At 24.5% G+C, this 15,965-nt stretch overlaps 1 protein-coding gene across 1 annotated transcript in view; it reads left to right on the top strand.

The window, feature by feature from the left end:
• The first annotated feature begins 222 nt into the window (after positions 1–222).
• LOC117180007 (activating signal cointegrator 1 complex subunit 1) overlaps positions 223–15,965 on the top strand; it is a 62,315-nt gene continuing 46,572 nt past the window's right edge. The window contains exons 1-2 of the mRNA XM_033372282.1: positions 223–762; positions 11,012–11,121. Coding sequence (XP_033228173.1) covers positions 458–762; positions 11,012–11,121 — 415 coding nt within the window. The 5' untranslated portion in view covers positions 223–457. The remainder of the gene's footprint in view (positions 763–11,011; positions 11,122–15,965) is intronic.

Genomic DNA, 15,965 nt, shown 5'->3' with positions numbered 1-15,965 from the left:
TCTTTTAAAACTGAATAATGGACTCTTTGACTCTACTTTACAAATGGACTATTAATTTTTATTATTAATTTGTATAAAAAAATGTTTTTTTCTTCATATATTAAATTTGAATTTTCGCGGAACTCGGGCCCGAGATTGACCCTCAGCGTGCAGACATCTTGCCATCTGACGTCACAGCTATAAATACCTGCATTTTAGAGGTTATGTTATAGTAAACATCGCGTAAATCTTTTCATGAAAATATTTGTTTATTATGTATTCACCGTGTTTTTTACTATAGGAATTTAGAATAAAAATATTGTATGTAACAAAATAATGTACAGCCTATCAGTAATAGATTATTCCAAAGTGCTCGGAAATGACAAAATGTAGAGAGAACTGTTCACATATTTCCTGCTAAAAGTGTGTAAATAAAATATTTTAAAGTGTAAATAATATAAGTTTCGAGAAGAAAAATATGGGAAACGTATGGAGAAGAGTGTGTGTAACAAGTATCAATTTTTTACCAAAACCCGGGAAGTTGAGGTTAACCTTTTTCTCAAGAAAAATGGATTATGAACCAAAAAGAAAATTAATTCGCATTGATGGACAATGTTATAGATTCTCTGATTATAATAAATCTGAAGATTGTGAACTAGGAGAATCTGAAAATTCAGAAAAAGATGTTCAATCTGATAATTCCGAACAAGAATTGGACGTTACTGACATTCAACTTTTTCCTCATTCCGATGGAAAATGCAAACATTCTTTCTACGTTCCCAGGTAATTTTTTCAATTCAACTAATATATGTTTAAATATGTTGTTAATGATTTAAAAATTAGGTAATTAAATTTTACTTTCCTTACACACAATTTCAAATTTTTTAATTTCAGAATAATTAATTTGTCATGAACAATTTTTTCTATCTTTATTTATCAGATTGCAAATTAGGTATCATATAACAATTTTTAAATGTAAGTTATTTCTTATAGATTGCACAATTTGTATTTCGTGTCTGGAATAAAAATGAAGTTAATAATAAAAAATATAGTATATCGTTTCGAACTAAGCGGCTACTTGTTTTTTTTTTAATGATTGCTTAAGCTATCTTAATTAACCCTTAAAGGGCACACTTCCGTAAAATTACATAAAGAGCATACTGGGTGTTTAATACCCAAAGGTATTAAAACGTGTACTGTGCCGACGGTTTTTGATAGTTTTTTGCAAGAAAATCAATTAATGATGTTTAATCTATCTACTTTAAGGGGGAAAAGGTTTCATAACAGTTTTTGGATTTTAAAGTAGTTAAAAAAAAATCCCTTATGAAAAAAAATAACTTCTTTCACTCGAAAATTCATAACTTTTTTAGTTTTTGATAATTTTACTTGAATACTTCCGAGATGTGGCGCTTCACCGTACTTTGCGTGATTAAACGATTTTATTGATCTTAAAATACGTAAAAAAATTATAAAAATCAAAATTACGTGCAAATCACATAGAAAAATAGGTTTTCATGTTATTTGTTAATCTCGCGAGATAGGTTCCATTTTTTTAAATAAAGTACGTTTTGTTAAAGCGCAAATAAGTCGCTGGGTGTAGTATACCCAGTATGCCCTTTACGAGTTAAATAAATGCGAAGTAAAATTTTAATGACAAAAATCTTAAAACTTAAATACCAATGGGATAAAATATAGTATTTATATAAATCATGACTTCAAAAAAATTCCAGTAAAATTCAAAATAATTAAAACGAATTCAAAAAAAATTTAAGTTAACAAAATTCTATTGGTTTCTGTAAAATTAGAATTAATTCAGAGGAATATTTAAGGCAAACGAGAAGAATTCGTTGAAATTCGTGAAATTTCAAGGTGAATTAATAAATTGAAAAGAAGTTAAGGATATAAAAAATTCCATTGACTTCAGTAACCTTGAAATTAGTTTAGAAAAATTCAAAGGAATTCAAAAGAATTTGGTGAATCCAATCCAATAGATGGCGCTCCGATCAGCTAGGCCTGTGTTTGCATTGTTATGTATATAAAAATACTAAAATTCATTAAAAACTTGATACTTTTTATAAATATAAAAGGAAGAATAAAGTTTTCAGTAACAATAAGAGTAGTTGTAATTATTAATGCAAGAAACATTTAATTTAATATTACGAAAATTGAATATATGAGTATTTTGAAAACAGGTTGAATTGTATTCATGTTTTTCTATTGTTTATTTTTCTAATGTAATTAATTAATTTTATAAACAATTGTATTTGTTGCAAATTTCAAACATTGATTGACTAATAATAATAGTAATAATAATATTTAAACATTGATAATTCGCTTTATAATATACTTTTTTATTAAATCCAGTCATCACAGAGTGTCACCTATTTTAGGAATTTGTCACCTTTTTCTCCTATTTTGGGGTTTCTCATCTTTTGTCGCCTTTTTTCAGTTAAAAAAGTGCAATTTTATTCAAAATTTCAACTCGCAACAAACATAATCTTAAATTTTTAATTTGAAAAGATGAATATTTTACAATCCAGTTTAATTTTGAAGCAAGGAAGACGAATTTTCAACTAAAAAATAGGACTTTTCTAACAAATGACGATTTTTACACCAAAAGGTTTGATTTTCTATCAAAAAATACAAGCGTTTAATAAATCAGTTGAAATTTTGATAAAAAAAGATTACTTTTTAAGAAAATAGTTGAATTTAGATTAATTAGAAAATAAAAATATAATTTTTGTCAAATAAAAATAATTAGCTTTGAATCAAAAAGGATCCATTTTTAACCAAAGAAGAGGACTTTTAAACAAACCAGTTAAATTTTCAACAAAATGGTAGAATTTTTAACCAAGAGATGGATTTTTAGCCAAAATGTGATATTTTTTTAGCAAATAGTTGAATTTTCCACCCAAAGAGACGATTTTTAAAGTAAAAGAGAATTTTGAATCCAAAAAGTAATAATATTCGACAAAAAAATATGACTTTGTAACAAAATAGTTGAATTCAGATTAATTCGGAAAAAGAAATATAATACTTTTGTTTTGTTTTTGATAAAAAGAACTAACCATCAATCGAAATAGATTTTTTGAACCAAGAGGTTAATTTTAAACAAAAAAGGTGACTTTTTAAGAACCTAGTTCAATTTTCAATAAAGTAAATAAACTTTCAAACAATTTATATAATTTTGAACTAAGCACCAAAAATATAATCACAGACTTTTCAATAAAAATCATTAACTTTCAAATATAAAAGGTGAATTTTCAACAACTAAAAAAAAAAGATTTTTCTATCAAAAGATAAATTTCGAAACCAAAAATAATGAATTTTCTACAAAAGTATCAATTTTCGACCAAACACGATGATTTTTTCAGAAAAATTGTTGAATTTTCACAAAAAGTATGTTTTTGAAGTAACAGAGATTATTTACCAAACAAAAATACAATAATAGACTTTTCAAATAAAAAGAATTAATTTTCAATCAAAAAAGATGAATGTTCAACCAAAAAATATGAATTTTCAATAATAAAAATGAATTGGCCGCCAAACAATATAATTTTTTGTCCAAAAACGATTACTTTTTAACAAAAGACTTTAATTTTCAATAAAATATTTAAATCTTTAACTAAATAGTAGAATTTGTCACCAAAACTAGAATTTTGAACCAAAAAAATTATTCATTAAAAATTCCACTCCTTGGTTAAAAGTTGAACGAATTTTTTTAAATTTCATTTTTTTTTTGTTCAAGATTCATAATTTTAGTTAAAAGTTCGTTTTTTTCGTAAAAAATGAAATTAAAAATTCTTTTTCTTGTAAACAAGTTTTTTTAAACTACAAATTCAAATATTTTGTTTAAAAAGTCAACTGATTAATTGTCAATTAACTTTTTTGTTGTTATTTCATGTTCTTGTTTTTAAAATTAAATTGTTTGATAGAGAATTATGCTTTTTGGCTTGAAAATTCAACAAATTGGTATAAAATTAAACTGTTTTGTAGAAAATTCGTTTTTATTTTTATTAAAAATTCATTCTCAATTAAAGCAAATTTATCTCCTCCATTTTTGGTTAAAAAATTATGTGTTTTTTTTTTGTTGAAAATTCAACAATTTGCTTATACATTATTTTTCATTCTTGACTGAAAATTTTTTTTATTGGTAGAAAATGCACTTTTTGGCAGAAATTTCATCTCTTTTTAGTTAAAAATACAACTTCTTAGTTGAAGATTTATCTATTTTGGGTGAGGATTAAACTATTTTGTTGAAAATTACAAAATTTGGTATAGAATTCAACTTTTTTGTAGAAAATTCGTTTTTATCGTTGTTGTTTTAATTGAAAATTAATTTTTCTCAGTATAAATTCATCTGCTTAATTTTTTGGTTAAAAATTGAACTTTTATGGTTTAAAAATGCAGACTATTCATCTTTTTTTTTTTTTTGAAAAATCAACAATTTGGTAACGGATCTAACTATATTGTAAAAAGTAGTTTTTATTTTTGTTTAATCCAAAATTAGTTCTCGGTGGAAATTTAAATACTACATTTTCAGGGCCGAATATTTGGAATACTTGAATTTTTAACCAAACAGAAGAATTTTTAAATAAGAAGACTAACTTTCAAAGAAGAAGTGATTTTCTACAAAAAAAAGTCGATTTTCTACCAAAAAGTCGAATTTTAACAACATACGTGAATTGTCAACGAAATAAATGAATTTTCAATTTAAAAAGACAAATTTACATGCAAATTGTTAAACTTTGAACTAGAAAAGGTAAATTTTCCACCCGAAATAGTTATATTTTCTACTGAAATAGTTAATTTTTTAGTTAAAAAGTGATTTTAAAGAAACTAGTTATATTTTTAAAACGATGCAAATTTTTATTTAATGTGATGAATCTTCCAACAATAAAATTAATTTTCAACAAAAGAATTCAAATTCCAACCACAAGTAGATGCATTTTCAAGAAAAAAAGGTAAATTATTAAAGAAAAATGTTTTAAAAAAATATATTATAATTTAGAAATATTTACTTTTCGAAATACTACTTCTACTCTAAAAATTACTTGAAGCATTCTCTTTTTTTAAATTTCGAAAAAAGGGACTTTTAAATTGTGACAAATTTTGACTTGGAAAAGGGATTTTTTAAACTCCTTTCTTCTAAATCCCACTGTAAATTCTTTTTAAAAAATCACGTTCCATGTCAAAAATTAATATTAGTAATATAAAAATAATATAAAAACATTAATAATTATTTTCACTCATATTCCCTGCAACCGCAGATAAAGTAAAAATTACTTTTTTATATTGACAAAAATTACTAAAATATTGAGACCTTAAATTTTGCTACGATCAGAAGTAAATTCCCGGTTTTTTAACTTAATTCTGGGTTTTCCCGGTTTCCTGTTAAAATCGTCAACCTGATTATAAATAAATAATATATACCTAGATATATATTTTTTAGAAAGCGGAAATGCATAGATGAATTAAAATGAAAAAGTACATAATAATGGTAATTAATAATGTTTAAATGTTATTAATATTATTATTAGGAAAGTAATATTATCAATCAATGTTTAAAATTTGCAAAAATTACAGTTGTTTATAAAATTAATTAATTATATCAGAAAAGAACTATAGAAAAATATGAATAAAATTCAAACTGTTTTCTAAATACTCATCTTTCTATTCAATTTTCCTAATATTAAATTAAAGGTTTCATTAATTTTTTGGATTAATAATTATAGATGCTCTTATTGTTACTGAAAACTTTTCTCTTCTTTTTGTAATTATAAAAATTATCAAGTTTTTAATGAATTTGATTTTTTTTCTATACATAACAATGCAAATACAAGCCTACCTGATCGATGCGCCATCTATTGGATTTTTTTGAACTACGATATCCCTCCGGATGCTAAAATAACAACTACTATATACATATACATGGGCGATGCATAGGGATGATTGAAACTTTACTAATTAAAAAAAAAGCGACTAATGAAATTTGCTAATGACTACAAAACAATTCAACTTAAATTCCGAAGAATTCAAATGAATTGGAAAATTTGTTTAAGCCGGAAAAATCTATTTCAGTAAGATTTTAGTGAATTTAGGGGAATTTGAGGAATGTGAGAAGAATTCGATAAAATTCATAAAATATCAAACCGAATTTTAAAAACAATCAAATAAATTTAAAACAATTCAAAAATTTTAAAAATTAATTTACCTGCCTAAGTTTGAGATGAGCTTAGAAAAATTAAAGAGAGTTTAGAATAATATGATGAAATTCCTAAGAATTTAAGGTGAATTTTAAAAACTTGGCAAGATGAATTAAACAAACACATTTTTTAAATTCATTGAATTGAGTGAATTTAGGAGAATTCAAAGGAATTTACAAGAATTCAGGATCAATTAATAAGAATTCAAGGCCCTTGCGAAATTCCTCACTTTTTATGAATAAATTCTTCGAAATCTATTCAAATATTATAAAATCCTGTGAAATTACATAAAATCTGATAATATTTCTGGAAATCCTGGAAAATGTATTAAAATAACTTGAGTGCTTTTAAAATCAGTTGAAATAATTGAAATCCGTGGAAATCTTATAAAATGCATTGGAATATTTTAAAATATTTTTTAAAACTTTTAGGTCCTATAAAACCGTTCCATATTTTTCGAAATTCTAGGAAATTCTTTGCAACCGCATGCAACCTTAAAATTATTAACACTCTTGGAAATCCTTTAAAATTGTTTAAATCTCTTGAATATGCCCTGGAAATTTTTTAAAATATTCCAAAATAATTCTGTTTTTTTTTTAAATATTTAAAATCCTTTGATATCTTTTGAAATTCTTCGAAACTATTTAAAGCTCTTGAAAATGCCTGGGAACGACAACCTCAAATATTCCAAATCCTTTAAATTCTCATTAAATTACTGAAATTAATTAAAAATGTCTTTTTATATTTTAAAATTACCTAAAATATTTAAAATCCTTAAAAAAGTTTTTAAATGTTAAAGTTTTTGAAGATAACAAGGAATTTAAGAAAATTCTTTAAAATACTTCAAATCTTTCGATCACTTTATCAATTGATGCTCATAATTACTTTAACCTTTAAAGTGAATTGTGGGTGTCAGAGACCCCAAGCAATTTTCAAACTCTTATAAACCATAATTAATTCGAAAAAATTGAGTGAGTGTCGCCATCTAGCTATAGTTGGAGACACTAACTGTAAGTAAAGTCGTTTAGCATACTGCGTCAAGAGTCCACTAGCAGCAGCTGCTAGAAGTGGAGGTAAAAAAATCGTGGGGTCTCTAACACCCAGTGTGCACTTGATGTGTGAAAAAGTTATCTTGAAGCAAATTTTTGTTGTTGAAATTTTATTAATACTTCATATGATATACGTACGTTAGAAAGTAAACAAAAATCAATAAAATTTCCACAAAAAATTTGCTCCAAAATTACTCTTTCACTCACTAAGTACACACTGGGTGTTTAAGACCCCATGATTTTTTACCTCCACTTTCAGCAGCTGATAGTTTCAGCAGTGTCGCTAGATGGCGACACCCACAATGTACTTTAAGGGTTAAACATACCCTAAAATATTTCAAAAACTTTGAAATCTTTAGGAATCACTTGAAACAATTAACAATTAAACAATGTTAAATTAAATACAAATTAACTGCAAAATTCAGAACTTTTATAACTTATAGAGTTCAAAGATTCAGATTAAGTTACAAAAATATAAATCCACGTTAACATTTTCAATAGTCTAAATTAAAGAAGCAAGCAATGAACTTTAAAAATTTTCAAAATTATATTATTTTAAGTCATTTTAAGCTAGACACATTAAAAATTGAAAAATAATTTTTTCAACTGAACATTTCTGTAATAAGAAGTTAAATTAGTTTTATTTTGAATAGTCTAGACACCCTTTAAAAGCTTCACAACTTTATTTCAAAGTCTTGAGAAATCTAGACGTGATTTTAATTTTCCCAAATTCAAAATCATTTTCGAATTATTTGTCAAAACTTTGAAATATATCTCACATTAAATTGAATTTTTTTATAACTATGAGAAAAGCCTGCAAATTAAACAGATTAAATTTGAATTTATAAATAACACTTTTTATTGGTAAAAATATTAGAGTAATATTAAGAAATATTTAGAAGGTTTAAAAAGTTTCGAATCAATTTTAGAACTTGAAATAATTTGAAATACTTACAGCCGAATTAAAAATAAAATTTATATTTTTGCATATTAAAAAAAAAAATTTAGAATTTTTTTAATAATCGTAAACAACTACAAAATAATAAAAATGTTCTTTAGATTTTTAGGAAAATTGAAAATGATTTTTCACTTTTAAAAATTATTGTGACAGAAAGTTTAAGAAGACTTTAAGAGATTTCAAAAAAGACCAAAGAATAACATGGAAGATTTTAAGGATTTTATTTAATTTACTGGATTTTCAAAAATTGTAGGAAAATTTCGATTTATTTAAAAATTTATTTAGAAGTTTTGAAAAAAATGTTAACACACTTCTTTTAAATTACTTGAAATAATTTCAATTTTTAAATTAATTTTGAATCTTTTCAAAACTTCTACGTATCTCTTAAAATTACTAAAATTTTCCTACAAATAATAAGTGTTCAATTGTTATTTATGCTTTTTATTTAAAACAATTCAGTTTCAAATTGTTTTGTTTTAAATATTTGGTTTCAATTTACTCATTCTAAATGAACAGTGAAATATTAAATACTTATTCTTTTTCTACATTAAGAAATTTCAAATTAAATGAGATAAAAATTAAATAATTTAAACTCACAATATTTTTAATTTAATAAAAACCTTTAATTATGACTATATTATTATGGATTTATTTGTAAGTTGAAAATCGTAAAACGCACGTTTACATTTTTTAATAGCTGAAAAAATTAATAGAAATAATATATTAATAAATTTATTCATTAAATTTAATTTTAAAAAATAATATAAAGGAACACCTGAAACTCTGAATTAAAAATATATTATTGATAAATTATGAAAATTTGTATTTAAAAATGAAATTATCGGAATAAATGATATATTAATTTCAATTCTTATTAAGACTTTCGGATTGAAACAGTTACAATCTGAAAATTCTCAAATTTTGAACGAATCTAGAATTGTTTGGTTAAATCAATTATTGTTCGGATTTCTGAGTACAGATCCATTTTTAAAATAATTTATTTATTTATATTTACAGTTGATAAAATAAAACTGTTTTTTATAAAGAAATTCAACTTCAAATGTTTTTAATTTTCAATTATTTAAATCCTCAAAACTACACTTTAATTATTTTTAAAACTGTTAAAATCGAACTTGGGCAGATTTTTCTTCTGAAAATTCGTCAAATTCACAGTCCGGCGGCCACCCTGTTTTTTATTTAAAAAATCTTGATTTTAAAAACTTCTGATTTTTAAGCCTTTAAAACTGCATTTTAACTTTCTTTAAATTGAAATATATGCTTACAATTTAAAAATCTGAAATGGAAAATTTTTAAAGTGATAATCGCGTTTTCCCAATCGTCTGGGACGTCTCCCATCTCGAAACATAAATTTATCAATTCGCAAAGTGTATGTGGTATGCACTCGCCACCGTGTTTAAGCATTTCAGCGCTAATACCGTCTACTCCGGCAGCCTTACCGTTTTTCAAGTTGTTAATTATATCCCTAACCTCAGTGACACAGACTTTCTCAATTGAGTTTTTTATCGCATCGTGTTCAACATCGCAGTTGTGGTGTCCTATAATTTCATCTCCGAATTATCTCCTAAAATAGTCTCTGAAAGCCTCTAGTATTCCGTCTGCATCATGTACCATTTCCCCCCTACTATTTCTCATGTTGACAAATTCTGTACTTTTGTTTCCTTTCATTTTTTTATAGAGCAGTTTCTTGCTTCCTTTAAAGTCTTTTTGTATTTTCATCTCTTCTGCTCTGATTGTATATTTACGTTTCTTAACTAATCGTCTGAGTATCCTGTTTTCGCGTCTATAATCATTTCTACGTCTATTTTTTTCCTCATCGCTAAGACCTGCGATGTTCAAAGTTCTCCTGTACGCTTCTCTCTTTACTTTTTGGGCAGCCTGAATTTCATCATTCCAGCACGCATCACCAGACATTCTTCCTACAACTGCGGTACCACACACTTCGATCGTACTTCTAACACGGTTATCCCGTAATATTGTCCAGGCGCCCTCTATATCTTTGTTTTTTATACGGTCCTCCCATGTTGCAATATCTATGCTTTCGATTATCTTATTTTGGAAATCTATTCGCACGTCCGGTTTCTGTAGGTTCTCAATTTTGATTCGCGTTTGTTTTGCTTTCTTGATTCTCTTTTTTCTCCATCCCCGACCTAAGTTAATTTTTGAGATCAGAAGGTAATGATCAGTATTGCATTCAGAACCCCTCATGACCCTTGTATCTTTGACTAACTCTCTTAGTCTTTCATCCGCAACAACAAAGTCAATTATACTGCGGCTATTTCCTTTAGACCAGTCTAATAATTTATAAAAATCGCAATTTATGAAATTATTTAAAAATGGTTGAAATCACAGTAGGACAAAAATTTTATTCTAAAAATTTTGTAAAATTCTCGGTCAAAAACTAAATTCACTGTCATTTCCCGGTTTTCCCTGGTCTCATAAAATTCTCGGTCGTTTTCCAGGTTTCCTGGTTCAGCGGCCACCCTGATTTTAAATCGATAAAAATTATTAATCAGAATTAAATTAATTAAATTAAAATTATTATTCAGATCAGAAGTAAATTCTCGGTTTTTTAATTAAATTTCCTATCATTTCCCGGTCTTTCCCGGTCCTGTTGCTACCCTGGTAGTATTTTTAAAATTAAGAGAATAATTGATCAATCATCCAAAAACAAGTAGACTCTTCATTAACGCAGATTCAGTCAATGAAATTGTTTTCCTGTTTGTTTTATAATTGAGAACTTCAAACTTCTGTTTTAATGTTAAAAATTGCAAAGCAATTCTATGAATATATTATTTCAGAGCATTATTGTCCCTTATCGCGGGTCCAAAAGGGTCAACTAAGGAAAGAATAGAAACAGAGTCAAATACATCGATACAGATACCCACGCGTAAACAAGATAGAGATATAGGTACAAAATAAATTATTATTATCTCTAATACCATGAATCACACTCATAAATTAGATATTAATTTTAGATACCAGTTATTAAATATTATGTTAAGTCTCAATTTTATATTAGGGACCGTACTTAAATTACCTAAAAGCTGAAGGGGGGGGGGGTCGCTCACTCATGTACGTAATTTTTGCATATTCGCAAAAATTTCTCCTGAAGATTATATTTTTAGTTATAAATATTACTATTCCGTGAAAAATTTAATATTTTTTAAAAAGACATCCTTTATGGTTGAAAATTCAACTGTGTTGTTGAAAATTCGTTTTTTTTTTGGTTAAAAATTCAGCTCTTTTCGTTGAACATTAATTTTTTTTTAAATTCATATTTTTTGCTGATAAGTATAAATATTGCTTCTTTCTTTGAAAAAATGCAACTGGTTTCTTGAAAATTAAACTATTTCATAGAAAACTTACTTTTCTTTAAACTTCCTATTCTTGTGTTAACCGTCAATTGAAATCATTTTGGATGAAAATTCATTTTGATTAGAATTTTGACAATTTAGCAGAAAAATAACTTACTGTTTAATATTCTTATTTTCATGTTGCAAACTGAACTGGAATCTTCTTTAGATACAAATTTATGTCTTTTTAATTTTTATTTAATTCATCTGTTTCAGAAGAAATTTCATCTTTCTTGTTTAAAAATACAATTGTTTGGTTGAAAATTCAACCTCTTTTTTTAAAGCTTATTGTTTTGATTTAAAAATTCACCTGCTTTGGCAGAAATAACACTGTTCGTGGATAAAAATGCAAGAATGCAATTTTTGGTTGAAAATTCTGCTGTTTTGTTGAAAATTCAACTATTTCATAGAAAATTTACTTTTTCTTTAAAATTTAAATTTTGGTTTTCAAAAATAAAATAAAATCTTTTCTGAATGAAAATTAAACTTTAAAAAATTTCGGTTTTTAATAAAAATTCCTCTGTTTTAGTACAAATTTCTTGCTTTTTAGATCAAAATTAATTTCTTTCGTAGAGAACTCAACTATTTTGTTAAGAATTCATCTGTTTTGATTGAAAAAAATTCTTCCTTCAGAATTGAAAATTTAATTTTTTCTTCGAAACTTATTTTTTGTTATAAAATTCATATTTGATCCTGAAAAGTCAACTGGAGAAATTTAATCTTTTTTTGATAAAAATGCAACTATTTGGTACAAAAATAAACTATTTTGTTAAAAATTCATCCTTTTTCGATTGAAAATTCAATTTTTTCGTAGAAACTTATTTCCTGTTTAAAAGTTCATATTTTGATCTTGAAAAGTCAACTGAAATCTCTTTTAACAGAAAATTTAACTACGTTTTTCAAAATTTCTTTATTTTTTCATTTAAAAATTCATCTGTTTTAGTAGAAACATTTTTTTATGACAATGACACTTTTGTTTAAAAATTCTTCTTCTTTCCTTGAGTATTCAACTATTTTGTTTGAAAGATTTACTTACTTTGTTAAGAAATCATTTTTTTCTTGAAGATTTATATTTTTAGTTGAAAATTCATCTTTTTGGTGGAAAGTTGTACTGTTTTTTTTAAAATAATCTTTTTTAATTGATAATTTAACTAATTGGATACTAGTTAAACATCATTGTTAAAAATTAGTTTTTTTATTTGAAGCTTATATCTTTGTTTGGAAATTTAACTGCGGAGTCGAAAAGATTTTTTTGGGAGGTTTTTAATTAATTTTTTACTGAAAATGCAACTTTTCCATTTTTTTTTAATTTATCTTTTTTAGTCGAAAATTTTCATTTTTTAGAAAAGAAATAATTATCTTGGCTTAAACTTTTATGTTTGTTGAGTAAAAATGCATCAGTTTAGTGTAAGATTAATTTTTTGCTAGAAAGTCATATTTTGGTTTGAAAATTCAATTTCTGTGAAGAAAATTCGTCTTTTGGCTTAAAGATTCAACAATTTAGATAAACTGTTATTCCTTTTTCGAGTGCAAAATCTTTATTTCTTGAAAATTCGTCTTTTTGTTTAAAAATTCTTTTTTTTTTATTTGTATAAATTTCATTTTTTTATTCAAATATATACTTTGACACATTTTTATTGAGAAATTATCCTTTCAGGTTGAAAATTGAACTATTATGTTGAAAATTGTATTGTTTTGCTGGAAATTGAAGTATTTTGTTAAAAATTCATATTTTATAGTAGAATGGACATTTTTGTTTCAAATAAATTAATAAATTTGAAATTTTTATCGGAAATACTGTTTTATTCCATTTATAAAAGACTCTATGTTAAAAATATTACAAGTTTAAAATGTTGGTATTTCAATATTAAGGTTGTTGTCGTGCCAAAAGTCAGATATCGGAAAAAATAGTTTTTCTATGATTTTAAGAATCAAAATATTATAACTGATGTCGTTTCAAATCAAAAAAACATTCTTTATTATGAAAAATATTCAAAATCACAAAAGAAACATTAATTTTAAAAATAAATAAATAATACTAAAATATAATTATTTGTTTAAAAAATAATTGTTCTAACGATTTCAGAAATTGAAAATTTTACTTTTAAAAGTAGAACCAGTAGAGTTATAAAGAATGTTTTCCCGGAAAAAATGAGCCGTTATTTATTAAAATGCAACCACTTTTCAAAATGTTGTAAGAAGCGACGGTCAGAAAAAATTTAATTGCAAAAAACATGGTTGAAATTAATGTTTATTCTTGTGAATTTTAACATTTTCTATAAAAAAAATAATGTTTTTTATTTGAAATTACGTCAGTTATAATATTTTGATTCTTAAAATCATAGAAAAACTATTTTTTTCAGATATCTGACTTTTGGCACGACAACTACCTTAATTTTGAAGTACCAACATTTTAAACTTGTAATATTTTTAACATAGAATCTTTTATAAATGGAATAAAACAGTATTTCAGAAAAAAATTTCAAATTTATTAATTTATTTTAAACAAAAATGTCCATTCTACTATAAAATATGAATTTTTAACCAAATACTTCAATTTACAACAAAATAATACAATTTTGAATATAATAGTTGAATTTTCAACCTGAAAGGATAATTTCTAAATAAAAAAGTGCCAAAGAATATATTTGAATAAAAAATTGAAATTTATACAAATAAAAAAAGAAAAGAATTTTTAAACAGAAAGACGAATTTTAATCAAATAAAGATTTTGCAATCGAAAAAGGATTAACAGTTTATCTAAATAGTTGAATCTTTAAGCCAAAAGACGAATTTTCTTCACCAAAATTGAATTTTCAAACCAAAATATGACTTACACAAAAAATTAATTTTCCACGAAGCTGATGCATTTTTACCCAGAAATATGAAATTTGAAGCCAAGAAAATGATTTCTTTACTAGAAAAAGAGAATTTTCAACTGAAAAAGATAAATCTTAAAAAAAGGAAAAGCTGCATTTTCAGCACAAAAAAAAATTAAAACCCCTCAAAAAAGGCTTTTTGACTCCACTGTTAAATTTTCAACCAAAGACATAAGCTTTAAATGAAAATTTTTTTTCAACAATGTTGTTTAACTTGTGCCCAATCAGTTAAATTATCAATTAAAATAGATTATTTTTAACAAAATAATAAAGCTTTCAAACAAAATAGTTAAATATTTAAGGAAAGAAGAATTTTTAAACAAAAGTTTAATTGTCATAAAAAAGACATTTCTACTAAAACAGATTAATTTTTAAATAAAAAAGATAAATTTTGAAAAATATAGTTAAAATTGGGGTTAAAAGAGATTTCAGTTGAGTTTTCAAGATCAAAATATGAAACTTCGAAACAGGAAATAAATTACTACGAAAAATTAAATTTTCAATCGAAAAGGGATGAATTTTTAACAAAATAGTTGAATTCTGTACCAAATAGTTGCATTTTTTTAAAAAAGATGAAGTTTCTCCAGTTGAATTTTTAGGATCAAATATGAATTTTATAAAAAAAAGATAAGTTTCCAACAAAAAATTAAATTTTCAATTCTAAAGGAAGAATTTTTTCAACCAAAAAAGGTGCACTATTAACAAAAGAATTGAATTATGTACGAAATAGTTTAATTTTTATCTAAAAAGCAAGAAATGTCTACTAAAACAGATGAATGTTTATTAAAAAGCGACATTTTTTTAAAGTTTAAATTTCATCCAGAAAAGATTTTATTTTATTTTTGAAAACCAAAATTTAAATTTTAAAGAAAAAGTAAATTTTCTATGAAATAGTTACATTTTCAACAAAACAGTAGAATTTTCAACCAAAAAGTATGACTTTTTAACAAAATATTTAATTTTGAACCAAAGAATTGTATTTTTATCCATGCATGATAAAGTTTATCTTAAAACAGATAAATCTCTATTCAACATCAAAATATAAATTTTAAGCAAAAAGTACATTTTCTAGGAAATAGTTAAATTTTCAACAAAACCTCAGAATTTTCAAACAAAAATTAGATTATTGCATTTTTATCCACGAAAGATGTAATTTTTGCCAAAGCAGGTGAATTTTCAAATCAAAACAATAAACTTTAAAAAAAGAGGTTAAATTTTTAACCGATCAGTTGATTTTTATTCAAGAAAGATGAAATTTCTTCTAAAACAGATGAATTAAAAAAAAAACTTTAAAAAAAGAGTTAAATTTTTATCCAAAGAAGATACCAGTTCAGTTTCCAACAACAAAATAAAAATGGTAAACAATAAGTTAATTTTCTGCTATGTAGTCGAAATTTAACCAAAAAGCATGACTTTTTAAAAAGATTGTTAAATTTTCAACCAAACAGTTGCATTTTTGTAAAAGAAAAATGAAAATTCTACTAAAACAGAGATGAATTTTCATCCAAAAAGATTTCAAT

Source organism: Belonocnema kinseyi, chromosome 9 (assembly GCF_010883055.1).
Source record: "Belonocnema kinseyi isolate 2016_QV_RU_SX_M_011 chromosome 9, B_treatae_v1, whole genome shotgun sequence".
In the NCBI taxonomy this organism is placed as follows: Eukaryota; Metazoa; Arthropoda; class Insecta; order Hymenoptera; family Cynipidae; genus Belonocnema; species Belonocnema kinseyi.
The sequence above is the reverse complement of the archived record's forward strand: the minus strand, read 5'-3'. Positions and strand labels throughout refer to the sequence as shown.